Source organism: Morone saxatilis, unplaced genomic scaffold (assembly GCF_004916995.1).
Source record: "Morone saxatilis isolate NCDOM2014 unplaced genomic scaffold, NCSU_SB_2.0 Contig22, whole genome shotgun sequence".
Taxonomy (NCBI): domain Eukaryota; kingdom Metazoa; phylum Chordata; class Actinopteri; family Moronidae; genus Morone; species Morone saxatilis.
The window spans coordinates 19,547,983-19,575,721 of NW_023339785.1; the positions used below are offsets into that span (position 1 = coordinate 19,547,983).

Sequence of the window (27,739 nt, forward strand, 5' to 3'; positions counted from 1 at the left end):
TATTAAGCAGGTATAGTGTTTACCATGTTGATTATCTTAGTTTTTGTTAGCATGCTAATATCTGCTAGTAAGCACTGCACACAAAGCACAGCTTAGGCTGATAGGAATGGCTTCAGTTTTACGGATATTTTGTCAGGATAAGTGAAAACTTTGGCCAGCATGTAGCGCTACAGGAAAAGTCAGGTGATCTCCAAAGTTAGTATACTTCATCATCTGAGCAGCATGAATGTCTTGGCTATCCATATAATAGTTGTTGAGCTATTTTGGACCAACACTTTGTTCAAGACTGAAATATGCATGGTCTAGGAATGCCAATACATGCTGCTAGCATGGCTGAACAAAAAACATTTGATACATTCTCTGGTTCCAGCTTCTCAGTTGGCGAGTCTTTGCTGTTTTTCCCTCTTTCATATCATGATGGGAGTTTGACTGGTGGTCAGCAAATGAGACTTTCTAAGTTGTTGCTGTGGAAGATTGTAAGAGACATTTTTCTTATTGATTGAATGATATGAATAATCAGAAAAACAAGATGAACTGATAATGAAAGTAATAGTTGCAGTCCTATAATATCCTGTGTCCTTGGCTTTCCTTGTTGTGTCCCATTTTGCTACCAGTTTTGACTGAAAAATAAACAGATTTGACACCCTCAGGCATCATTCTAAAAACTGTGGTCTTGTGGTGTAAAGGTGACATTGGATGGACAAAATAATTGGGGTGTGGTAGTACAGTTGACAGTAACTATATGAAGGTGGTGTGTGACTCTGCAAATCAATCTCGCCGAGTTATTCTGAGGTGGAGGAAGGCTGGGCTGGATTTGGCTGTTCACTCTTCCATTCCACAGTCTTTGTTTAAAAAACCCCAACATGATTTCATACTTTCAAAAAACAGATTTCTTTGGAGTTTTACAGTAAAAAGACACAAAATGAGGATGGTGTATTGTTCAGTAGTGGATAAGATGCAAGAAGCAACTTAATCAGATGTCCTATTTTGGGGAGTGACCTGGCAAGCCAGTCTTCAGTAGTTAGGCTGTATTGAAAAAGACCTTTATGGATGACTGAACAAAAACCCTCCAATCAGTACACTCCCTCCAGCTGACCCCAGCCTTCTGCTGCTGTGAAATTCCCTTTGTACTGCTGACCTTAATATTGGACAGGATAATGGCATGCAAGTCCCATGGGAGAAAAATGGTAAAAAACCCTGTGTTCCTTCTGTGTGTTTGTTTATGGAAGCATATAATGTATAGAAAATCCATATCAGAATTTGTGGTTTGCATGCAGCCACAGTAAACACATGAGTCAAGAGTACATGTGTTCACTGAGCCAACATGTTCATAAGACCATTCTTACATCAATTCTCGGAAACCTGGTTTAAGATTCTCTAAAAATACATTTGAAAAATTGTTTTGTGACTGCACTTGGTACAATTCAATTCAACTGTATTGATTTTTTTGACATACCAAGCAATGCAGAGCTATTGAAAAAATAATCACACACACCCACACGAAGGAGCTTCTCTGTAATACCACAGACCTATACACAGGTTAGTGAGCAGCTCCAGTGGAGCAGCTGTGAGGCAGGTACCATGCACAAGGGCACCTTGACACCTTTGACTGATGCAGTTGGCCAATATATCTGGTAAACAATTGACCTGCATTTACACATCGGTCAGTCTGGTCTTACATTGATATTAGGATATCATTCTCAGTCTATAACTAAAAAAACAGTCTATATTTTCTGGATTCTGTTAAAAAAAAATTTCAAACTGAAAAAACTGAGGTTCGGACTGAAAACTAATCCTTTCATATGTTTTTAAAATCCATCATTATTTCAAATATAGGTCTGTTATGTTATTTTTTTCTACAGTTTAATTATTAATGTAGTCATCAAGTTTAACTCAGACTTTATTTTTTAAAAGTGAAGTCGTTGTGGCATTGTGTGATTTCGTACCAGGCCATAAACAATCATGGGCAGTATGAAGGATGCAGCTTTGCCTACGAACCCCTCCCATCATCCACAACTTCAGATGCAGGAACGACTGTCACAAACACACCCTCTTTGTGCAGCCGGCACAGACACATCTGTCATTTGATATTTGGCTCATGCTAAGCAGAGGAACCGCTGCAGGGCACAGGAAACAGAGAATAGGGAAGACAGTAGCTGTGTGAGTTGTTTCTGACAGCTCCTCCTGTTGTGCGAGTATCAGTCCCTTTAGGGTTTGAGTTTTCCTCTCTTTTCTTGCGGCCCAAAACTCTTGGTCCACACCAAATGCAAATCAACTTGTTCATTCATAGGAAAAGTTTCGAAAGGGTGAGCATTTAAAGTCAGAAGACAGTTCCAGTGAGGTTTCCTGCATCATCTGTTTGCATATAATGAAGCGTTTTGTTGACTGAAGGAAATGATTGTGGTTTGAGTGTAAATAATAATGTGATTCTGTGGAAATGTGCTGCAAATCTTCCAATATTTCAGAAATTATCTAAGGATTTTTGCAAAGCCAAGTCGGTTTTGCAAATTTGTTAAATCCCTGGGGGGGGGGGCCTAATTATGACAAAATGTCCAAACACTCACAATTCCCACTTCATCTTCCAAAAGTCCTTTAGCAGCTCTGAGCTACTGTAATCCCTGCCAGAGAAACAGACCGTTGCCCAGGCAACCTCAGTCCTGCCACCATGGCAGCTGTAACTGTGGTGAGGAGACACGGAGTGCCAGGGTGGACAGGTGTTGCTAGGGTCTTCAAGATCACTTTAGGTCTCTCAACCCTGCCTCAAATGTCGTTACACATGTGGAGCAGCACTAACAAGCCGCTTGCACACACAAACACACTCAGTGTGCAGTGTGCCGCTTCTCTATACTGCTATCCGAATGAGACGTTAGACTGCTGAGTTACACTAATGTTCTGTGTCATGCTAATGTCGAATTAGACGAGCACATGGTTCTCTTTGCCAGCTCAGAGCAGGAGGTCCAAGCCACATGGCTATTTTTTTGTTGTTTTTTTGTCAGACATACTGTAGGTATGAGAAATGAGTCATGTTCAGTGAAACATAACCTGCTGTAGGGCAGGGTAATGGGACACTGCACAAAAAGTCAAACAAGCTCTCATTACCTTTTATCCAGGCAGAACATGGAGGCCACCACTGAAATTGGTCCTAGAAAATTGTAAGGGGAAATATAATGTGTGCTAGAGGAAAGCAATAGCTGAGAGAGTGTCGATTTAATAGCAAGAGCGTGTGCAGACCATGAAGGAAAGATAGTTCTGTTACTGAGTCAGTGTGGCGAGGCTCAAAATGTCTATTTCAGGGCTTGCTTTAAGTAGGGTGAGTCACCAGGCTTTTGGAGCACTAGAGGCTGCATATGTGTGTGTGCATTCATGTGTGCGAGCATGTATTTTTATGTGATACCGCTGAATTTCTCTCTCACTCTCCCTCTATCTCCGTCACACACACACGCAAACACACACACACGTGCCTGCCCGGAGGGTGCAGGTCTGTGACGGGTTAGGCGTTTTGGGTATGGGCCATCCTCTCTCTGTCTTTCCCTCAGCTCCTAGCAGCGAGCTGGCCCTAGCGCAGGGACAGGCAGCGACTTCAATCTGTTTGGTAAATACTGAGATAAGTAAGGCCCACCCATCGCCATAGCAGAAAATAGCCCAGGCCAGACATACAAGTGCAAAGATAGCATGGTATGCTGAAAGCACAGGGAGGATATACCTTCCAAAGAGAAGACCGTGGACATAAATTAGCTATTTTAAGATATTAGAGGATGTGAAGGAAGTCAGAGTGATGGACAGACAATGGGAGAATGGAGAGACTGAGCCAGAAAAGCAAATGCGGGATGGAAACCGCCTCCTGCTGCCAGTAAAATGTCAATGGAACCCCGGGGATGCATTGATTAACCTCTCTACTCCTAATCTGCCTTCACCTCCTCCACCTCTCACTGAAAGCAAACACAGAGACTGATGGTACACAGATGGAAAAACTGGCCAGCTTTGCATAAACATGCCACATAATAGCTGAATGGACAAAGGCTTTTAGAGCTATTTTCAACAGAAAATTCAAAAGGACTGTGTGATGACTGGTTGCTAAATAAAAAGGTTAACAAACTGACCAGTGACAGATATCTCTTTTTCTCTCGCTTTTCAGAATATTTTTTCCCTTTTTTAAACATCAGAGATGGATTTTTTTATACATTTGGGTGTTTAGGTTATAGAAGCTTGATGAAAACTTTATTTTTTTTCCATTTTTAAGGCAACTGATGATTATTTTCCCGATTCAATAATTAGTTATTTAGTATGTAAGCCCAAAGGGATGTCTTAAAATAGCTTTTTATTTTGTTTGACCAAATGTCCAACACTGAAAAGAATTCAATTTACAATCATGTAAGATGGATAAAAGCAGTCAATCTTCACATTGGACAGGCTGGAATTGACGTGTAATTGATGTATAAGCATTTTCGCTTTAATTCAATATCATCTTTTTCTCTCCTACATAAGGAAATCTATAGGACATAATTTTAAGTGCAATCATTACAAGCCTACATAGATTGTAGGTGGCATGTAACAATAGGATATGTTGTTGACAGTGTTGACAATCCTACGATTCTTATTAAAGTAGCAAGTGCTTACTTGATCTCTGATGATGACTGGCTTACTATAACTGCTTAGGCCTTTACTTCAGGCCTAAGCAGATCAAATAGTCCCTCTAATTAGTCCAGAGACTAACCTTCCCCATGTCCTCTCTTCCTGTTATGTCTTTTCTCTCTGACAGTTTGCTCCCAGTTCTCCAAGGGTGTGTATGCCATCATTGGTTTGTATGACAGAAAGACGGTCAACATGCTCATGTCCTTCTGCGGGGCACTGCACGTCTGCTTCGTCACCCCATCCTTCCCCATCGAGACGGCCAACCAGTTTGTCATCCAGTTGAGGCCTGAGCTCCAGGATGCTCTGGTGGGAGTGATCGACCACTATGGATGGACCAAGTTTGTCTACATGTACAGTTCGGACTCAGGTAGGAAACTTAATCACCCTTTATGTAATTTCATTTTTAGTGGACACATTCATGTCTGATAAACACATATTCTTTAATCTTTGCTATATTATTATAAGATGTCACTGTGAAGTGAGCTAAGACACTTGGAATAATACATGTAGGTTATTCTCTAAATGACTTCATATGAAGGTTTTAAATTGATTATTCATTATAAACAGAAACAAACAAAACCATTATTATGCTCAGTCATCTTTGAATACCAACATTTAGAGTTTCTTTTAAAAGGCAGTTCCAGTACATGCACATGATGCTGTCTTCGTATTGCCATGGCGACGGGGTCAATCATAGCCATTGTGCAGCAAGTAGCAGCCATCAGTACATTTATTTTAGACCACCGTCTTTGTACAGACAGAGAGCACAGAAAAGAAACATTGACCTGCACTGACTAGCAGATAAATCACACAATGGAACAAAAGATTCATCTTTTATTGAGCAGTCCTCAGCAGTAACCCGTGTTGCAACAGTCCCTTTGTCGATAGCGTGCCAAAAGAAAAAAGAAAAAAAAAAACAGAAAATGCTGTAGCTTTTAATTTAAACATCTTAATAACACTCCTACAGAGGCAGACAGAAATAAAGCAGCACACCTGTCAGCCTCCTGCTTACTCCTCTTCCTCTTCTCTCAAGCCAATCAGCTATATCCTCCCCATAATGCCATGCCATCTGTCCCAGGTGTTGTGGGTTTTGGAGCATGACTATGAAGGATGTTTTTGTGTGTGTGCCCAAAAGTATGCATATTTTATGTATGTGCTTGCACTCTTCACATGCAAATTTGCATGAATGCAGTATGAGGGCTTAGTGCAACTTTTATCTGCTCATGTTTTTACTTGTGTGAGCGACGTAAACAGGTTTAAGTCAGCTTTAAAAGACAGATGCCATCATGTCACCCTGCAAAGCGCACTATTGAGGAGTGACAGGGGAGATTTCACAGTGGTCTCTAGCCCTATTGATGCATGATGGCCGTAGCGCCACACATGTCTCACAGATTTTTTTTATCTTCTGTGATCCTTCCATTATCCACTTGCAAACTGTTGGGTATGCGTGTGTTTGTGTGTGCGCAGGGTCACCCCTGTGTGATTGAGGGGTGGGATGGAGCCAGTGGAATCCGTATCAGTAGTCCAGTTGCCTGGATACTACACTGTAGTCACCCTTCCTACAGGGTTATTTTGAGCCTTTAAGAAAAATCATATATTGGTTGTGAAAGATGTGTCTTGTGTTTGTGTGTACATGCTTCTTCCCTCTTCCATTATTCTCATTTTGAATCACTTTTAGGTCATATTGTGTATGAAAAGACTAATGTTCTAATATACTGTATTTATATTAGATATGTATTTATACTTTACTATACTATACTATACCAATTTTTAGGACAAGGACATACAAATAAGCATTGTCACTTTCCTAACATCTTGGGAGATTTATTTTTTTTCACCCTTTTTTGCATTAAGATCTGTCTTGCTGTCTTACCGTGCAGCATCCGCTAATAAAAGTGCCTCTCGTTTTATTTTCAAAAGCCAAGAATGGCAAAACAAATTTGATAGCCCATTAAGCCCATCATAAACAATATTCAGAAAATGGTTTCCCCAAAGTGTTATTTTCTCTACTCTCGATTGCCTGGTGCCCAGGTCTCCATGTATTGCCTCTGGCCAGAAGGGTGCTTATGACAGCCAGATTCCATTATGATATTATTCTCTTCCAGGATGCCTTTGAAGGACCATTTTTACCTTGGCTAGTCCCACGAGCCCCTCTGTCAGGCTGGCTCTGATTTATAGGGGTGCATCAGCCACATAGCTACATTTAAAAAAGCAAGAGGATATTCAATGCAAACATACTGGGACAAAAAAAAGGAAGAAAGCAGGGAGGGAATAAGGAATAGATGGAAGATATGAAAAGATAAGAAATGTAATAGTTCAGCCACATTGATAACATGAGTTGAAACCTGATTCTCTGTAATAGATTACAGTACAGAACATTCTCAACACTAAGCGTTGATGAGATTCAAGCACTAATTTTAGCCCCTCTTGACAGCTGCCCAGCTGTATGCTCAAGTGCTGGAACATAACGTACAAAATGCAGAACAAGATTAACAAATAAATAAACACACAACAACATAAGAAAAGAAGAAAGACAATTCAAACAAAGAAGGAAGGAACAAAAGAATGAAAAGATAAAAAGCAGTGAAGCGCCTCCTTTTCAAACTGCTGGGTCTGATTATATTGCATGGTGCTGTCCATGGTCCTGAAACCGTTACTGACTCCATTCAAAGACACTTGTCTATTCTTCTTAGGACCCACTGGCCTTATTCACGGCCATTAACCGTCTCTTGTGTTACCATGCCTATCATCAGCTTCACAGCTACTATTAAATCTGTCATCACCAAGGACTACAATTATTCACTCATGAGCAACAGTGAATTGAAAGAGACACCATGAGAGGTGCCATGCATCCCCATTTACTTTACCATTTTTCTGGGTGTCTAATTTATTTACATGTACTACTGTATTGTGCTCATATGTGGAGGTGGAACACCATCCATCTTTTGCTTTCTTAATGACCTGGTGTCAAATAGGCAGCATGGATTGCCTGGAGAGCAGCTGGTGTGCATTGTAAAATAGCCAGGCAATCATTCTTCAGAGGCTGTCACTGCATTTCTCATCCTTCTTTTGACAGGGTCTGTGTTGTTGTTTTAGATAAGCCATTTGTACATTTGCTCAAAATGCATAAAACGCCTGTATGAACATGAACAAACAAGCATGGAGGATATGCAAAACACATCATGTATAGGCCCACAGTGGCTTTAACAGTTTGCCAGCTTAGTGGAGGAAAAACAAATACATCTACATCATGTATTAGTTTACATTTCTAAATTTTGTAATTGCTATAATTCATTCGGGTAATGGCTGCCAGTCTGCTGCGGGTGAAATTACTTTATTTACTCTGTGGAACAACTGTGGCTGCCAGCTCGAGAGGAATCTGATTGGTCTACTGCCAGCAGCAGAGGAGTACAACAGTGAGTCAGATTGTAAATCAGAGCTCAAGATCAATGTGTTCTCTAATCGCCTTTTATTTCCTGTCTTAGCATGAGCCTTTAGCCCATTGGCTGCTCTACCGTCTTTCTCTATGATGCCCAAGTATCTCAGCAGCGTATCGGTGACAGTGTAATTGAGTAACGGCACCTGTAATTGGTGCTTGGAGGACGTAAAGCTGGTTGTGAGTTTGTCCTCCGTGATGATGCACAGGCTGATTATTTGTTAGTGCAAAAGTGGTGATTATTTAGCCTGGCGCTGTACGCGCTGGATAAGCACACCTGTACGTGTCAGTGTGCTTAATGGACTGTCCCACTCGTTGTACTTTATCACTGAAGCTACAGGGGAGATTCTGATGGATAAGCTTATCAAGAGCAGTTTGGTTTTCTGCACGGCTTCTGTTTTGTTCTCAAGTTGTTTTAATTTATCTTTCTGCTCATAATATAACTACACACACTATAAGATTAACCTGCACATAATTTATGTCTCATGCTGCCTAATAAAATATAGACATGTGGAATGGATCGCTCTCAGTAGAATACCAACTAGTCATTCATCATTTCGTTCATCTTAGACTCCTTTGCAGAACTTTTGCTATTAATGCCCACAATTCCCAAAAATCTGAGATCTTTACCTTTCTCCACTCTTCCGTCTAGGTCTGTCAGTGCTGCAGAAGGTTCTGGACACAGCAGCGGAGAGGAACTGGCTGGTGACCTCGGTCAATGTGGAGACCATGACAGAGGCGTCCTTCTTGAAAGTGTTCCAGGATTTGGACAAGAGGAAGGAGGGCCAGATTATCATCGACTGTGAGACTGAGCGGCTCACTGGCATCCTTAAAAAGGTAACAAGCTTTTCTGTTTTTGCAGTGAAAGGGGATTGTGTAATTATGTTGCAATATATAATGCAATTTCAGCTTTAGGACTGAAACCTCATAACATAATAAAATCATACTGTATGTTATGCATTAGCTCCAGATTTTACTAGTAGAAATTTTACATAATCAGTAAATTTACCTTCTGGACATATATCAAGCTTGTTATAAACTAAGTAATTAGCCTGCATGAGTTTAAGGTTAAAGGACTTTTTCAGAAAAAATATATTTCAGAAATAAAGAAAAGGCATTTTCACCTTTTTCGGACAGTGATAGTGAAAAAGAAGAATACAGGAACTGGGGGAGAAACAAGGAGTATGACATGCAACAAAAGTCCCCGGCTGGAATCAAACAAACATTGCAGTTATGTGGCACGCAATGTAACCCATCAGCTACCAAGGCCCTCTGGCTGTGCGTATTTTAATCAAATGAACAAAGGAGAGAGGGAGAAAGAGAAAAGAGGGGATATGAATGTAAAGTGGGGCTTAGTTGGTGGCCGGTTGTGGTGTTTAGTCTCCTGGAACATCAAGGACAGGAGAGATAAATAAAGCAGCATTGGCATTTAGAGTCGGCAGTTTATCTGTGATAGGATCATTACTTACTCACCTCTGTATTGTTGAAAGGAAAAGGATGTTGGCATCACAATCGACTAAACCCCTCGACTAAATCCCTCACACCAAACAGAGATTGACCAATCACAGCTTAGTAACCGTAACTAGGCATGGCAGGCCATGTTTTGGATTTCACTGCATGTGGAAGCAGTGCACATAGGGCTGTAGTAAGAGTTCAATTGTTTGGATGGTGGTATCTTTTGTTGTAGACTATCCAAAAACCAAAAACACAAGAGCAAAACTGTAAAAAATAGATAAAACAGTGTTTGTCTGCAGTAACATAAGCTCCAATCATTGGCATGTCTGGCTAACCAGCTTACTACCTACACTACTAGCCAAGCGCTACTTCCAAGTCCAAGCTTTCCATTGCTTTCGATAACTATATTAGTTTGTGGGGTTACATGCATTTTGTCGTTGCATTTAAAAAGATGAATTAATGACTAGCCCATCCACTGTGTGGAAGGTGGTTCTGGATGATTGATTGAAGAGTTTAAAGTCATGTTAGCAACTCTGTCCTACTAGTAATCCCAGCAATGCTCATTATGTGGGTTACAGCTAGTGTACAGAACCAAATTGTAACTTAGTCCTCAACCTAAAAGCCTTTTCTCTTATAAAATTTAAAGATACTGTTTGAAAATACATAAAAGTATGAAAAAACAGGGTTATTTAAAAAACAGTCTGATCTTGTATTTTTCCTGATGATATTTATAATGCTATGACTAATTAGCTTTACACTTCTTTAGTTTTTTCCACATCTTCTACATGAAATACCAACTGGTGATGATTCTGACTATTCACCAAATGGCAAACTCCACGGCTGGTAAATGAAGCCAACAACAAAACCTGCTGTTTTTTGAACAGCCACAGAACTAAGGCTACAGAAGTGAGTCAACCTCCACAAGGCCCCAGATTAGCTTTACAAGTTTACAGCAGAAATAAACATGTTTACAGCCTGCTAAAGAAAGTTGTCATTTCAGCTAAATTAATGGTTCCGCACCAGAAAGGAAAAGCCTGCATTTATCTATCTATCTACAAAAATGTGAACAAAAAATTGAGTGGTAAAGCTGCTGCTGTTATTATAAACCTTTTTCACTGCAGGCTTTTTGGCATGTCATAGCAGGAAAATCACAGGTGTACTAATAACATGAATAATGATTGCATTCCATTTAGGAGAGCCAGTTTCAGGGTATTCAGAGTATTGTGCATGCTGGCACACTGTCATGCCTCACTGGGACACTTAATGGAGCAGAGCCATCGTTAACATAATTGTTTCACCTGTGCTTTTCCTGCCATGACAAGTCAAAATGTCTGCCATGAATAAGGTCTTGTAAACTGACATGCAACAACAGAAATCTTGACATCCACTTCTGGGACCTGTTTATCCATACAGACAATTGTACTCCCAGAAATATCCACACCTTTGTTATATTTGTATTGTTTTGCTGATGTCACCTGTGTGATTTATGAGTTTTCTGTCAGATTTTTATAGTTTTTTTCTGTTCCAGTACATTGTTGTTTATAAGGGGAAAAAAAAACGCACACACATGCACTTTAATGATGTTCATAACAAATACACACAGTCCCCATCTGTATGTGTAGGCTAGGGCTGCTCTGTGTGAATGTTATTGATGGCCTGGTGTCTTCAGTTAAGGTTATTGCATCAGTTCTCACCAGTTTACAGGAGCTGAGCCTGAGAAGTTCTCCATTCAGACAGCCACCATCAATCACCCACATCTGCTCCCTGCCTCCACAGTGCCCTGCCTGTGCACCCAAACAATGGCACACACACACACCCACATGCACCCGCACACACACAACACCCCTGCCTCTTTTGGCCTTTAAACTCACTACCGTGTTCATCTCATTCATCTGATACAGTACACAGATTCTCCTACGATAATGCCACTGACAGTATCCTGAGGGTGACTTCTCGTATAAGCTGAATGTTGATGTAGTCTCCTCAGAGAACATTCATTGTGACAGAAGAGCTACCTCAAAAACGTTTTAGAGTGTGTTTTCCAACAGAGAGACAAAAAGTGACCCATTCTCTTGGGGTTGAACTCTGAATGACTCTTCAGATTTGCATGTATAATTAAAAACCTACTCGCATCCAAAACATTTCCATTTGACGGTCCACTGTGGCAGAAATGTGTTTTCCCCCGTGTCAAGTGTATTGGAGTCAGTGCTGGTGTGCGTCTCTCCTCCTTCCCTCTAGTTTTTCCTTGCCCGGGGCTCGGCCTCAGGACCCGCCTTGTGCTGGGGTCACCATTAATAACAAATGCCACCTTCTGTCATGACCTACAGCATCATTAGACACACACACACACAACACACAAACAAATGAGTACACTCCCCGAAGTATACACAAGGGAAAAACCCACAGAGAGGAATAGGAGTGAAAAATGTGTGAGGTCACGCATAGTGCCTGAACAGACAGTGGAATGAGCCTCTTATCCGCTCTGCTTAGGCTATTAATTGGATGCATGGCTTTGAATAAGTGCTGCCCACTCTTCCTTTTTTTATGTGACTGCCCAGTATGCTGTGATGACACACACACGTATTTGTTGTACAGTACAGCAGGCTCTTTATTTAGGCATAGACAAACCAGACAGTGTGCCTTGAGTGCCACCAGCGAGACGGGGGATTTTTTTCATCTCACATCACATCTACATTCAACTGTCAGTCAAAGTGGTGTCCAATGTGCGCATTTCATTTAAAAATAAACCAGTTCTGGCGCTACACTACGCCTCTCACTTTGATGTTCAACCCTCAGTGCTTGGCTGACCTGTGACGCCGGCAGTTGAATGACAGCAGCGCAGGCTGGAGAGAGATGAAGCGTAGGTGTGGGAGAGGGGCTTGTGGTAAAGTTCAGCACTGACAGCCTTCATTATTTGATGGTGTTGTTAGACCACAAATGAGTTCCAGGGATCTAAAATATTGTAAGTTATTTAAGTAGGAGATCAAAGATCAAATCAGAGCTCTTAGGGGAACATTTTTGAATATAGAGAAAAGAGGGAGAGAGAATGAAGGATTTATTTACAAACTGACATGTAAATGCCTCAAAGATATAGAGTGCAATATGATACATGTAGTTAATTTGACTGTATTTCCTATTTTCATGTGATACCTTTTGTTACTGCTTTAAAAAGACATATACCAACCCATTCTCCTCAACTGTCCCCCCTGTTTCTTCAATATGTTAGCTGCCTTCAATAGGAACAAACTCATATGCATCACACACAGCGCTTCCAAAATTATTGGTCTCCCCACCCGCAACCTCTAAGACCTCAACAGCAAAGCCATTACATGCAGAGCACACACCATAGCACACGACCCCAGGCATCCCCTCAACCCATTCTTCGCATTGCTCCCATCTGGTCGCAGATACAGATCCCTGGCCTGTAAACGGGCACGCTATGGCAGGAGTTTTGTCCCTTCTGTCATAGCAATGCTAAATGCCAACAAAACATCTTGGTAACTGTCATGTGTAAATATTTCTCAATGGAATGTGTGTATACATGTGCAGCTTTGGATGTCTTTGTTGTGGTTATGTTGTGAATATATGTATTTATTTGAGGCTATGTATTCCTGGAAAGTACAACAAGGAATCTAATTGTTTTTTTTGTAAAAAATTTCTTGCTTTTTTAATTTTGATTTTAGGGGAATTATTGCCATTATTATGGTATTTAAGGGGAATTCATAATGTAGCAGCTTTTCTTTAACATATTAATATTGTCAGTGGTGGGTTTGTGTTTTTGTGGGAATGAGTCAGCCCTGCAGTACATGTAGTTTGTCTGTCATCCTGTTACACCAATAATATTTATCATTGGGGTTGAAAGAGAGGAGAGGAGAGTTCACTTTTTACTCAAGTATTAACGCTGATCTTTGTTAAATTGGTTACCTTTTTTTTTATATTGAATGTTCAGTATTCAGTCCGTTTCCTCTCCCTCTCCCTTTCTTCCACTTTCTGACTATCCTGCAAGGTCAAGTACTGTACTCTTTACCAGGTATACTGCTGAGACACTGTCAAAACCTCTCTCTTAGTTGTACACACACACACCACCCTCTGTTTGTGTATCACAGGCATTTTATTCTCTATCTCTCTCCAATGACTTTGTCTTACAGATTGTTGAACAAGGCAAAAATGCGAAGAGCTACCACTACATCCTGGCTAACCTGGTAAGGAATCGTTATATCACTGCATCTTTATCTTGTTAGATTTCTTCCACATACTTTCATACCTTGATTAAATTTGTGTTGTTATAAAATGTGCCTTTTAACAGGATTCCAGACTTTCAGTACTTTATTGCCGGTTTAATAGACTTGCATGTGCCGAATAATTTAGCCCAAAGATTCAGATTCAGATTCAGAAATACTTTAATAATCCCAGAGGGAAAGCTACCTGGTTTTATGTCTTTTATGTTCTCTCATCCCATTTTCCTCTTCAGCTACATCATATATCCATTCATTGTGCTGTCAAACCTGCATACATAACAGCAGCACTGTAGTAGACTAACAGTAAAGAGAACAAGCAGGAAACCTGTGACTGTCAGAGACAGAAATCTATGCAGACTCACAGTGACAGAAAAAGGTCAGACAGCCAATGTGGAAGCTTATATCCATTAGATCTCTTTGTCTGCTGCCATTTTGTCCGTGCAAATGGTATGTAGACCCCTACAGCACTGTTCAGACTCACTAAATGCAACCAAATTAAGATAAAATTGACATCAGCAGAGGCTGTAGTAATAACAGCATTAATATGCAGCTGCTGGCTTGAACAATTTCTCACTGCTGGACTTTTAGATTGGCTCAATCTCTCTTGTCTGGCCCGTTTGCCAGATTTAATTTTAAATGATAAGGCTCGGACGTTAATAACAGCTGATACGCAAAGTGGCCACAGTCATTTATAATGGGTCCATTAAAAGGTTTGCGCAAAAAATTGCTTTTTTTGTGTCCTTGCACCTTTTCAGAAACTTCCCTAATTTACTAATGTGTGTGCACGTCTGCTCTGTGTGTGTGTGTGTGAATCTGAAAAACAGAGCCTAGTGCCACAGAGAAAGGAATTTGATTTAATACTTAAATGTGGTTAAAATATCTGTCGGAAATTCCCCCCTCCATGTCCAGTTTTCGCAAAAGGCTAGTTTCTATAGTAACCTCTTCAGCTCACTGCACTGCATTAGCTCATACATGGAGCAGAAAAAGAGAAACAACTCTGTCTGTTCAGCTGAGAAATATGGACACCTGGCAACACACACAGGTACATTACAGAGAAGATGCTGAGAGGAGGCAGGGAAGCCTTTTTTGTTTGCATTTATCTCCCGAAGCTTTAGCTAGCCTTCATTTTGTACCTGTTACTATACCCCAAAACCAGAAGGGCATGAATCAATTTGAACTTATTTGATATGAAGATCAAAGAAAGTAAACAAGTGAGCATTCGAGACAGACATAAGACCAAGAGAGAGCCAAAATGACAGAAATATCAGAGCAGAGAGGAAAGAAATAAAGGATAGAAAGGTGTGTGTTGTTAGACAGCCTGGCGCGCAGGAGACGATCCAGAGAGGCACCTTTTCTTCTCATCAGTCAAAAGTTTGCTCTTAAATCTTAGACAAATCAGAGACAAATCTGCTCTCCCCCTCTCTTGCTCTGTCTCTACTCCCACCGATTCCCACTTGTCTGCCTCTTCTTCTCCCCACGCTGACAGGCAGCCTGCTGAGAGACTGAATCTGCCTCTCCTACTCTCTGCCATTCTCCCTCCCAGAAAAACAGCCATCTCCACATAATAGTCAGGGGGAAAAATACAAGTAGGAGATACCATTACAGTAAATCGCTTCTTTCTCCATTCTACTTTGCCTGAGGCGTCCCTTGCATTGTTAACAATAGCCTATAAGGTTTTGATCCTGCCGTTGTTAACAATAGCCTATGAGGACTCAGTATATCAGAGATTAGCTCCGGACAGTTCCCGCCATGAAATGAGTTTTTTTTTTTTTTCTTATTTTATTTCTCACCACTCGTGCCCCTCGGGAAAGACAGAGATGAAGTCTTCTCAATGGTATAACCTCTCTAAGTGGAAAAAAAGGATTTGTCGTTTTCATTATGCTTTTAACTCTTGCACTTTTGATGGTAGAGTTAAAAAACAGTAACTATAATGTAGTGCCTTCTGCAGAATTACTTTATAATGCTTTGTGACTTCTACATTACTGTCACTGGTTCCCAACCTGTTCAGCCTGTGACTCCTTGTCACTGGTTGCATTTGCCAACTGGTAGTGGCCAATTCAAACGAAAAAATAGTTTTTCCCCTTGTTTTATTTATAATCATGTGTATATCATTTCACAAAAAAGAAAAGCTCAAAGGAAACAATTTTCACACATGCTGTGATTCCTATCCTTCACTGTTTCACAACTTGGGGGTTGGGGACATCCATGGGTCCCAAGATCTTGGTGGTAACAAAATGAAATAAATTGAATTTAAAAGAAAGAAATTTATGTCACACAAACTTATGTTTGTTTTGTTTTGTTTTGTTGCTAAAACTCTGGATACTTTGACCTCATCATGAAGAGCCTTCAAATGAAAGGCATAATCTGTGATGAGGGGTTACAATTAGGCACTGATTTGTTTTAACCACTGATTTAGTGACCCCTCAGATTTTCACTGAACAGCTGCACTATCTGCATGTCTATCTCCTTTATGTTCCTAAGCACCTCATTGTCATTGATGTTTTGTAGTGTCAGTAGACGAACAAGCGGGATTGTCACTCCAGCAAACATCAAGATAAAAATCTTGGTCCTCATGTCATTCACTTAAAACAATGGCTAACAGGCCTTAATCTGCTAAAATGGAATGCCTCTTTCCATTTTCTCTTTGTATGGTTCAATGTCCACTGCCAGAAATTTCAATTAATGCCTCTCAGGATTCTGCTGCAATCAGTGTAATCATACACTGTGCATTTGAATAAAATATTCTTTTTTTTTTTTTTTTACTTATGCAGTATGTATACAATATCTCTTTTTCTATTTGTATGTCTCCCTTCACCGCCTGCCCACTTTCTGTCTCAGGGTTTTCTGGACATTGACCTGACTGACCTGAGGAAAGGTGGGGCGAACATCACCGGCTTTCAGCTCGTCAACAACTCTGAGCCCAGTGTCAGCCGTGTCGTCCAACAGTGGATGGAGTTTGACAACAAAGACTCCAAAATGCCCAAGAGTGGACTCAAAGTACAACTCTTTTGCTCTTGTCCTTTGAACAACCCTCTTTCTTTTTTTTCCCTCTTCTGTCTTTGAAGCATTAACATAAGAAGTTGTAAAGGAGCACGTGATATGCTAAGAGTTCCTCTGTAATGTTTAAAGAAACATAAACTAAATCATGATTTTCTTTTGGAGTTCTCATAAGTGATTTTCTGTATGATATTCTCTGTCAGTTAGTTTGTTTTTGACAGTCAGCAGCATATTGCGAAAAGCTATGAAAGGGTTTCTAGTACATTTGGTGGTAAGATATCCCTTGATCCTATCTGAGTTTGGTGATTCAGATCTTGGCTTTCTACTATTATATGATGATTTTTAGCCATGAGGACTGTGAACTGATTCCAAATCCAAATATTTGTGTGTTATAGGGTCAATAAATTAACTAGAATTGTAAGTAATAGAAATTATGCCTAAAGCCGGAGGATTCTTCAAAGATATTTGAGGTTTTGAAGTGTTGTTGACTTTTGAAATTTATAGATTTCTTTCACTGCTGTCTTCAGCCAAGACCCTTATCAATTTTTATTACTGTTTTTTGCTTCTGTTTGAATTGTCTGCTCTCTCATTACAGTACACGGGCGCACTAACATATGACGGGGTCAAAGTCATGTCCACGGCTTTCCAGAATTTAAGAAGACAGAGGATAGATATCTCTCGCAGGGGCAACGCTGGAGAGTGTCTTGCCAACCCACCAGCTCCCTGGGGACAGGGCATAGACATTCAGAGAGCCTTGCAGCAGGTCTGCGTACAGAATACATAGAAAAACGCAAATGCGAGCACACACGTACATTCATAGACCTTCACACACACACCACACACACAAATTCTTGAGTGGCACATTGGCTAACAGCTCTTGAGTTGGGGCTGGCTGAACAAATTAGGTCTCATTCTGTCGTGTAAAGTTCACATTAAGTCGTAGGAGATCTCTCCAGTATCAAATGTGACATCATGGCTAGTAAACAAAACCTGCAGGCAATAACACTCGGCCATGATCATCATGGAAAATGACATCAGCAATTGAGTTTAGAAATGTAATATTTGCAATGGAAAATATGGAAATGGACTAGCTGTGAGACCTCCTGATTTCATAGAGACACACAGACAGTCATGCATATAAAATTAAGTATATCGAGAAACAAGGACAATTATTTTATTATATTTTAAATGACATTTTGCAGAAATACAGTTGCCAATTAAAAAGAAAAATATGTTTTTTATTTACTCTGAAACACCATTAACATGAAGTATGGAGGTATAATAAATGCACTCTGTTTGCGAGGGCATACATGTAATTGCATGTGAGTGTGTGTGTGTCTATGTGCAGCTTGAGGCTCTGTGAGCAGAGTGGCTGTGCAGAGGCCTGCTCAGAGTCAATCTAGCCATCTGCCTGAGGATAGACTGGAGATTGAAGCCGTGTTCGCTCAATTAACTCCATCCCACAGCCAAGACAAACACACTGCACTGTACACATACACGCACACCGTCTGTCATTCACTTCCGTAGGGACCCAGGCAGTGTGGACTTTCACAAATGAGTACTATACAAACAAATGCAAACTATGCTTAACATGTATTGCGTGTAAGGGTGACATGCAAATGCATGCCACCACTGCAGACATGTAGAAAATGGACTGTATGAATAACATGCTTCACGGCAGCCATTATTTACCCATCTGCTGGGCAAGTCAGAGCCTGTGAATTACTCATTTAATATCTGTGACTTCATTACAGGTCCGTATAGATGGATTGACTGGTCACATTCAATTCAATGAGAAAGGCCGCAGGACCAACTACACTGTTAGCGTCATGGAACTGGCCCCCTCTGGACCCAAGAAGGTAAGCATGTAGCCTGAGGCACTAAGTTAAGATATTTATTCTTGGTCAGGACCCTGTTTAAAAACCATGCTTGCAAGCTTATTATTGGAATAACCCTGTGTCTCATTTAAGTCACAGTTTAAGACATTTATTCCTCCTGCATACACTGAAGTGAACGAGTAACGTTTTTGAGCCGCTCTCAAGTGGTTGTGGTGGTTAACCACATGTATGCTTTGAGCAGGAAAAGCCAATCAGAGAGATGATTTATCCTACATCTGCCTTGTTGTTCATTCTTTAAAAAAATCTTTAAATTTTACTCAATGATGCTTTTCTGCAAAAGCATGTGTACTTTAAATTTTCCAAAAAAGATGGGTCCAGACAGCGAGGATAAATGGAAAATGACAATGATAGCTTTATTTATGCTGTTGGCACCCTGGATTAATAAAACACTGACTGTGTTCAGACTGAAGGCGCAAGTCGCCCAAATCATTTTTTTTGCTCATATGTGACTAAAATAGCACAAACAGCACAAATCACATGGAATCAGATCTTTTAAATTCTGATTTGGGCTACTCATGTTCTCATTGGCCTGGGAACACGTGTGCTCACCTCTGTCTCTGTACTGCAGCCATGTGAATATACTCTTAACTAATTTAGGAGCCCTTTTAAATAAAATAGTGATATACAGCTTTTATTCTTAGAATGCAAATTGGAGTCAAAGTGAATAATTTACATTTTTATCATTCACTTAAGACCAAAATATCACTTTTAGCAATCTGATAAATACAGGCCCTGGTTTGTGATATATTCTCTGTGTCTTAGGTTGGCTACTGGAATGAGGATGAGAAGTACGTGACTACTGCCAGCTTCATGAGAGGCAGCAATGAGACTTACGGCCTGCAGAACAGAACTTATATAGTCACCACTATTTTGGTAAGTCACTGTAAAATAGAGAGGTTGAGGGATTTGGGGGAGGAGTGGATGTTGAGATGGGAGAGTCAGTAAAAAGGCAGGGTAACATTTTTCATTTTCTTTTATGATAGAGTTTCCCTAAAGTTCAGGCCCCTGAAAGAATTCAACAGACATCTGTGATTATATCACCCTCCCTCCCTCCCTCCTTTCCCTTTTCAACTCTATTCTGCTAACTTCTGTCTGTCTGACTAGTGCCTGCACAGAATTAGAATCACTTTATTTGGCAGGTGCAATAAAAGTACAGAATTTTATCTTTGGGACACCGGCTTACTGACTCACAGTTCAACTGTTAAAAGACAGCACAAGGACAACACAACCTCATACTTATTCTTAAGAGATGCAAACAAAAGAACAGAATGGTCCAGTATTGCATTCACCATTATGGTACTAGTTATACAGTACTAAATAGTACTGGAGAACGTTAATTTCATGAGGCTGTGAAGTGTCAATGTGCCCTTTATTTCTCTGTCCTCTTTATTTGGCTCAGATGTCGCCATCAGGGTGTTCAGCACGACTTGGCCAGGTTGTTTTAAGTGTCCTGGCCTACATAACAAAGATTGAGCTGCTGTGTTCTGTGAAGGTTTGAGAATAGGGCAGCAAAGATTCAATCTGACCAGCTCACTGGTTATCATGACATTTTTCTTCAAAAGAAAGGAACATAGCCGGTAATACCTGGCTGATATACAGTTGGGGGTAATAAAGATGGTCATATATCTTTGCAGGTACAGGATGTTCTCAGTGTCTGCATCTTGTTGAAAATTTAATATCAGAGAATACTCCGCGTCTGTAGATGCCTGGAGCCCAGCACTGGATCTTTTTGTACTCCTGCTATATTTTTTCAAGTGGGGATGTCTTTTATCTCTGGGAACCACTGCCGCCAACTAATTTTGTCGGACTTGTAGCAGATGTAGCAATCCAATATATGGATAAAATGTATAAAAACAACTAGCTGTTTTTAGAATTTCTGCAGCAGACTTCACGTCTAGCAGGGCAATGTGTGTGCAGCTTATCGACGCTGTGAGGGTTAATGGGGTAAAGGATTTCAACTATGTACTTCCCTTAAGAGAAATTCACCGCTCAGCAGATAAGGGCTTGGTGACGGTGAAGGAGCTAAAAGACAATGTAGGAAAAAAGAAAGAAAGCATTGGCACACTCCAATTTGTTCAATCTTTTTAAAGAGGCAAGCTTTCAGTTGGGGATGTTGTAGCATCAGCAGGAAACAGCTGAATAAAACAATTTATAGTGACATTACCAATGTGAATAATCAGATAATGCTGTATCCACGCCATCTTGTGCAGACTGTAAATACCAGCACCCACCGGAGTGGGAAAAACTGTTCACGTCAGAGTCTTAGTCGTAATTAAGATATGGGGAATTTCAGATCAAATCTGTGTTTCAATAAATCTAATGGATAAATGGTCAAAATGGTTAGATTAAAAGTAAATAGTTCAAATAGTTAGCTAAAAGTAATAGCCTTAACATTGGCAGTCCAATTGTATGAAACTCTTTTTCTAATTTATTTTTATATAATATTATATATAGCTATTTGTATAATAATAAAAAAAAACATCCAGTTTAAAACTAATCAAAATTCAAATTAACACATTTGGAGAACAACAGGTGGTGCTGATGAAGGGGTACTTCACAAGACTTGGTGGTACATTTGACAAAAAAGTTTGTGAGCTTATGCAAAACCTAATATGTAGTCTTTTGGCATCTAATTAAAAAACATTAGAAAATCCTCATTTAAACCCGAAGGTTGCAGTCTCCCAAGAGTGTGGACCTAAAATAACTCCCTCTGACATAATCTCCTATCAGTGTCCCCTTTTCTAGGAAGATAAATTGGTTCTCTGTCTTGGAATGTAAGAGAAGAGATAAGGTGTGAACAGTTATTGGGCTGCTGGGTAGCAGTAGAGTTTTTACACCTTATAACTTTTGTGCGCACTGATTTGTTGCTTGAGGTAGTGTGTTGTTTTGCCAATGTAAAGGGATCACGTTGTGCTTTCCTACAATCCCTGCTGTCCCAGCCTGTGCATACAGACCAGGCCTGGGTTAACAGGAGATCTGGAGCAGTGAAGCACAACTTGTTTAATGGAGCACTCAAGCTTGGTGTCTTCAAGACTGTGGCTTTACACTAAGACCAGGCCATGACTGGAATTTTAAGATTTAGTTTTAACTTGCTAGGAGTTGGTTTTTAATGGAGTACTCACTGTGTGCAACTTTTGAAATAAGTGCAGTTTTTTTAATAGGCTTTCAGCAAGAAATGGTAGCGTGCATAAACAAATTATGTAATTTCTAAAATTCCCTCGAGGTCTGTTTAAATTTTTCTCAGAGGAACAAAATAGGTAAATGGTAAAACAAACACACTAATTCCATGCATTTTGTTTTATTTTCTATACGTTTGTGTGTGTTTGCACATGTACACATAATATGTGTTTGAAATGTGTTCTGGCTCGTGTGTGTGTGTGTCGGTTTTATATTTAACAAGGTTGAGTGACAGCGGATCTCAGTGGAACTGTGTGAGGTCAATGAGACTGAGTCCTGGAGGACCTACTGTATGCCGTGCCATGCCTGTATGTGCACTTGCGCGTGCCTGTGTTCAAGTGCAAGTGTGTCTATGTGTGTGAGGGCACACATGAATACTCATGTGTGTATCTGTGTTTGTGACTGAAAGCTGCACGCCAGACCTTTCTCACCACTGTCTCCCTGGGGTGCCATTTCTCTACCAGTGGGCCTTGGGTTTCCATGTGTAACAATGATTACCTTCACCTCAACCATAAAGAGCAGGAGAACCCAGACCACTGTTACACACAGAGGAACCCCCCCCCCCCCCACACACACACTTAATCTCTAGACCCTGATGAAATATGATGGCAGGATTTGCTCAGCTCAGCACAGCCTTAGCTAAAAGCAGACACACATAACAACTTGTGGGAATTGAGGGCCTCTAAGTGCTGGTGGACAATTCCGACTGAGTTGACCGGAATTCTGTATGACATAAATTTTTGTCAAAGTAAAGCTGGGCTCCAGGTGTCATGTCAGCTGTAATTTCTCAAGACATCCAATCAGTGTGAGATGTACAAATGTCAATATGATATAACAAGAAGAACCGCCTGGCCATCAGCCTGGCCCTGGAGCAGAGGTCAGCGATGTCTGCTTTACCATCCACATGGCAACACACACACACACAGATACTTCTTCAACTCAGATCCGATGCCTCTCAGCTTTAATAATGTTACCAACCAACACTCCTTTCAATGTGGCAATGCTGTTGTAATGATCATACTTAGGTACCTTTTGTGTTTGAATTACACGCCACACCTTCAAGGAACAAAGCCAAAATAATACCTTGTAATTTCATATAATTATCTTTTCTTTTGAACCCTTTACAGCAGTTATTGCATTTTGGACCCATTAAGATTTCTTTCCCCCAGCCGGAGCTGTGAACAAAGGTGTAAAAACATATGATGAATTGCACAGAAACATAAAATTCATCCATAACGTCCCTTCTCAAATTTCTAAACATTAAACTTAACTACATGCTAAAGCTTGATTATCAGCCATCATGCTGTCTTTGACTTAATTAACTTAACAAACTGTCCTACTGTAAAAGTTATGCCACTTACAGTTATAACAGCTTGTGTCCAAAAATGTGTACATTTTGTTTTCACAGCAGTGAAATTCTTTTTCAGAAGTTGTTCTGTGATTTCCTGTTTAATATTTTTGACACCCCATGCAACTGAAATAAAATTGATAACTGTAGAACAAAAAATGTTTTTAATCATGGTTGCCCTAACTCCAACAGGAATCTCCATATGTTATGCTGAAGAAGAACCACGAGCAGCTTGTGGGGAACGATAAGTATGAGGGCTACATTGTCGAGCTGGCTGCAGAGATAGCCAAACATGTGGGCTACCAGTACAAACTGAAGATTGTTTCAGATGGCAAATATGGAGCTAGAGATCCTGAAACCAAGATGTGGAATGGCATGGTGGGAGAACTTGTGTATGGGGTGAGCAAACAGATTTTTGTGTTGGATTATTTCCCATTTAAACCTGGATACATATAAATAGACACAAGCTACGAAAAGTCTAATCTAAATGCTGCTTAGTGTATAACATGTTAATGGCACACATGCCAATCAATCAAAGAAAGTTAAGACTTTTGACATATTCAAAGACACTGTGCAGATTTTAATCATTACTAACTGTCAACCCCCCAGTAACAAAAAGATCAGATTCAAGGACAGTGAGAATGATTGCACCAATTTCCGCCATGATCTTTTTTGCTGAAACCAAAAATGTATTGTATGCCATGAGAAACGAGATAACGAGACTAAGAGATGAAGAGTCGACAGCCATGCTAGCAGGTCTGTGAGGCTGTACTTGGGCACAGCGGTGCTTTGAGTTAAAATGCTAATGTCGGCATGCTAACATGCTCACAGTGACAGTGCTAAGATACTGATGTTTTCCATGTATAATGAGTACCATCTTCACTATCTTAGTTTGTTATGTTAGTATGTTCAATTTGAGCACTAAGCACAAAAAATGGCCGAGGCTGCTGCCAACATGGCCATTCTTAGAACCATACAGTTAGTGAGCTACTTACATCCTGTTTAGTGCACTCTTGTGCTTTTCCCATTAACAAATACATTGTAGACCACAGAAGACTAACAGATGAATGATGCTGTGTACTCCTGTTTACATACCTGCCTCTGTGTCTCTCCCTCAGAAAGCAGATGTTGCTGTGGCGCCTCTGACTATCACCCTGGTCCGTGAAGAAGTGATCGACTTCTCCAAGCCTTTCATGTCCCTGGGTATCTCCATTATGATCAAGAAACCCACCAAATCCAAACCTGGCGTGTTTTCATTCCTGGACCCACTGGCTTACGAGATCTGGATGTGCATTGTGTTTGCCTACATCGGCGTCAGTGTCGTCCTGTTCCTTGTCAGTCGATTCAGCCCATATGAGTGGCATGCTGAGGACTACGAGGAGGGAGGTGAGCCGCAGACTCCCACCCAAGCATCAGCCTCCAACGGGGTGCAGCAGGGCCAGACACAAGCACAGCAGAACACCAACCAGCAGAGTCCTGAGCAGACCAATGAGTTTGGTATCTTCAACTCCCTTTGGTTCTCACTGGGGGCCTTTATGCAGCAGGGCTGTGATATCTCACCACGGTAAGCCGTCCACAAATTTCAATGCATGGCATCTACAGTGCTTTGAGTTTCTGCTTTTGTTTGTTACTACGAGAAGGGACACTAATCGCCACCTACGTACAATATATTTCTGTCTGCCACACCAACGTTTCAACATGCTGCGTTGCTTTCTTGTTTAACTCAGTTGGGCTTTGTTTATTGAGATTTTGTTCTTTGCCAGTCACTTGTCATACAGAGCAACGATAAAACTTTGATGTAGAGCAGCAGAGGGAGTTTATGATGTAGTCACGTTGCAGAGTGTTGCGTTTTTATTCTTCTGTCTCTGGATACTTCCTATGGTGGTATACACATGCCACAAACTTCTAGCACTATAAAAACCTGTTGTTGGTAGCTCCCGCTAATGTTTTCAAAATTTAAAATCTAAATTTATCTATCAGTATATCGATTAATTAATCTGTGGGTAAAGCTAAATATCAGACCCATGGCAGTCTGTTATGAAGGATCCTGGTGTGAGTATTGAGTGGTATGTGTTGGCTCCCCTCGAGTGCTCTCATGAGCTGTGGCATGAAACCATTCTCAAAAGGTCACCAATTAAAAATCTCATTAAGTGTCTGAAATTAGAGACACTGAGGTCGACTTTCTGAGCTTTCCAGAGGGACTAGGAGGAGGAGATGAGAAGATAATGTCAGTATTTTCTCTGTAAGCTCTGAACCAGCAGAGACAGGTTAGGTCATGGATAGACATAGAGTTTCGTGTCTCTTTAAACATTAAGCTACATATACATTATGTATAGGTGCAGTGTGGTGCATGTATGCATAATACATCTATACTGCAGTAGTTACTCTGAGAATGGAGAGGCTGATGCTGTTGCTTTGAAGAATAATTGTGAGCAGGTTTGGATGAGAAACTGAAAAATTGCTAATGTCATCAGCCTCTCATAAAAACTGTTCTCCTAGCTTTTATGGCTAAAACAGGATTGTGAAACCAATCCAAAGTTTTTAGGGCGGTGAAAACAAAAGTTGTGTGCTTCTAAACACAGTCGTCCCATATAACGTTGCGAGGGACATCCATTTTACATCTTTGAAAAGTTCTCAAGGCGATTTGATATATCTCCAGTTTGTTTCACTAGAGAGGAGACTGGACATACATTTGTTAGCACTCGTTTTCACTACCATTTCAGCAACTACTTTGCATTTAGAAAGACAGACGATTGGTAGGCACTGAGATCTCTGATCGCCTGGTATTGGGAGACTACAGCTAACCTGGCTCTGTCTCTGTCTGAAGGTGTTATATCATGTTATATGAAAAAAGGTTGTGGTTTTTTCATTTTTGTAGAGAATAAATTAACCATCTAACGTTATCTAGGCTAACTATGTCTGTAACTCAATATTTGACAGACAGATATGAGAGTACAAAAAAAATACAAAAAAATATATATATATTTTTTCACTTACCTCTAGTGGTATCTGTAGTCATGCAGATACTTTTTTGCTTTTTATTCAGCCAAGTTTTGAGATATCAGTCTCTAAGATTTCTGCCTTCTTGCCAACACAATGGAGGTGAATGACATTTTTTTTGTGCTGTTCACAGGATTTGGGTTATTTAAGTGTGGTTGTATGAGTGTATTACCTGCAGTAGACATAGGTCAGTGCGTTCCCCGTTCAGAGAAGCAGGCTGGAGTCCTGACAGGGAAGCACAGCAATGCATTGCTGAATACACGGTCTAAAGAAAAACATATTTTAGTCACATAAAAAAAACTCCCACCGTAAAAAAAAAACAAGTGTACGCTATATAAAGAACATTTTCACTGCTTTACTTTGCCATCAGACAGTCCTTTCCTTTGGTACTACATTTGCTCAGCTCAGTTTAGTATCCATCTATGAAAGTTCTTCTGTATAATCTGTTTCACAAAAGTATCCTTAATGGCATTTTTCCATTTTGCTCTTTTTTTTTCTTGTATTTGCGTTCTCTTCCATAAACTCCTGTAACTCCGGTCCAAACAGCTGATTTGCAGCGTAACATGCAGGTTTGGTTGGGCTTGGCAAAGTAAAGCAGAGAAAATATTCTTAATATAGCGTACACTTAAGCTGATATTGATTTTTTTTAGGTGGACGTTTTCTATGTGGCTAAAATACGTCGTTCTGCTGACCCTATATTCAGCAGTGCATTGCTCTACTTCACTGCCAGGACTTCTGTCTGCATCTCCAAACTGGGGCCACAATGACCTTTCTCTATTATGACTATTAATAAGTACCTCATATAACCTTACTAACTCTCCCTTTAACTGTTTTTTTCACAAGATTCATAACTATTTCAACATGTGCACATTTAGGACATTGTGTAATGTGACATACACCTCTATTGTTTTGGGGAATATTTAAGCAAAATAAAATGGAAACCTGCATCTTACATGGGGGCGGATAACTCACCATCAGCTACTGTAGATAATTGTTGTAATTAGGGTAAACAAACCCCTTCATCATCTTAGCTGATCATTGATCAACAATAGCAGACGTGTTGCAAAGCTACCAGGTCTGAATGTGATTGTTTGTTTAACAGCATTGCTCAGTCAGCCTTCTCTGATTGAGTTGCTGAAGGTTACAGAAATTATAGCAGTGTGCTACGCTCCATTTTTATCTTGGCTTCCATCTTGTGACATTTACAAAATGTATTTTCACTTTGCTCTTACCTTACACAAATATCAGAAGAGAGAAAATCTCTGCACCTGCAAGCATGATTGCTGCATGTAGGTGCTCAGCAGTACATGATGTAGGTACTGGATGCCTACTCCCATGGGCCTTCACCTGACCTTTACCATTTTCTGCCTGGAGACTCCACTGTGCTTCGTACAGGATGAAACCTATTGTCCGGTGTGTTCTTCTTCTACAGTCAGAAAATGCATCTGTAATAACTATTGATTTCCTTATACGCCTTACAAAGACAGAGCGAATGTCACTATGCCTCCTCATTTTCCTCATTCCCTGTGGTTTATCTTTGTACACACACACACACACA

General features: G+C 40.4%; 1 protein-coding gene across 2 annotated transcripts in view; it reads left to right on the forward strand.

The window, feature by feature from the left end:
• The window catches only part of gria1a (glutamate receptor, ionotropic, AMPA 1a), a 66,755-nt gene that overhangs the window by 14,134 nt on the left and 24,882 nt on the right, over window positions 1-27,739 (forward strand). For both annotated transcript variants that reach the window (XM_035669716.1, XM_035669717.1), the window contains exons 3-11: window positions 4,760-4,999; window positions 8,721-8,905; window positions 13,672-13,725; window positions 16,600-16,758; window positions 17,354-17,521; window positions 18,513-18,617; window positions 19,419-19,529; window positions 23,374-23,580; window positions 24,300-24,745. In XM_035669716.1, coding sequence (XP_035525609.1) covers window positions 4,760-4,999; window positions 8,721-8,905; window positions 13,672-13,725; window positions 16,600-16,758; window positions 17,354-17,521; window positions 18,513-18,617; window positions 19,419-19,529; window positions 23,374-23,580; window positions 24,300-24,745 — 1,675 coding nt within the window. The remainder of the gene's footprint in view (window positions 1-4,759; window positions 5,000-8,720; window positions 8,906-13,671; window positions 13,726-16,599; window positions 16,759-17,353; window positions 17,522-18,512; window positions 18,618-19,418; window positions 19,530-23,373; window positions 23,581-24,299; window positions 24,746-27,739) is intronic.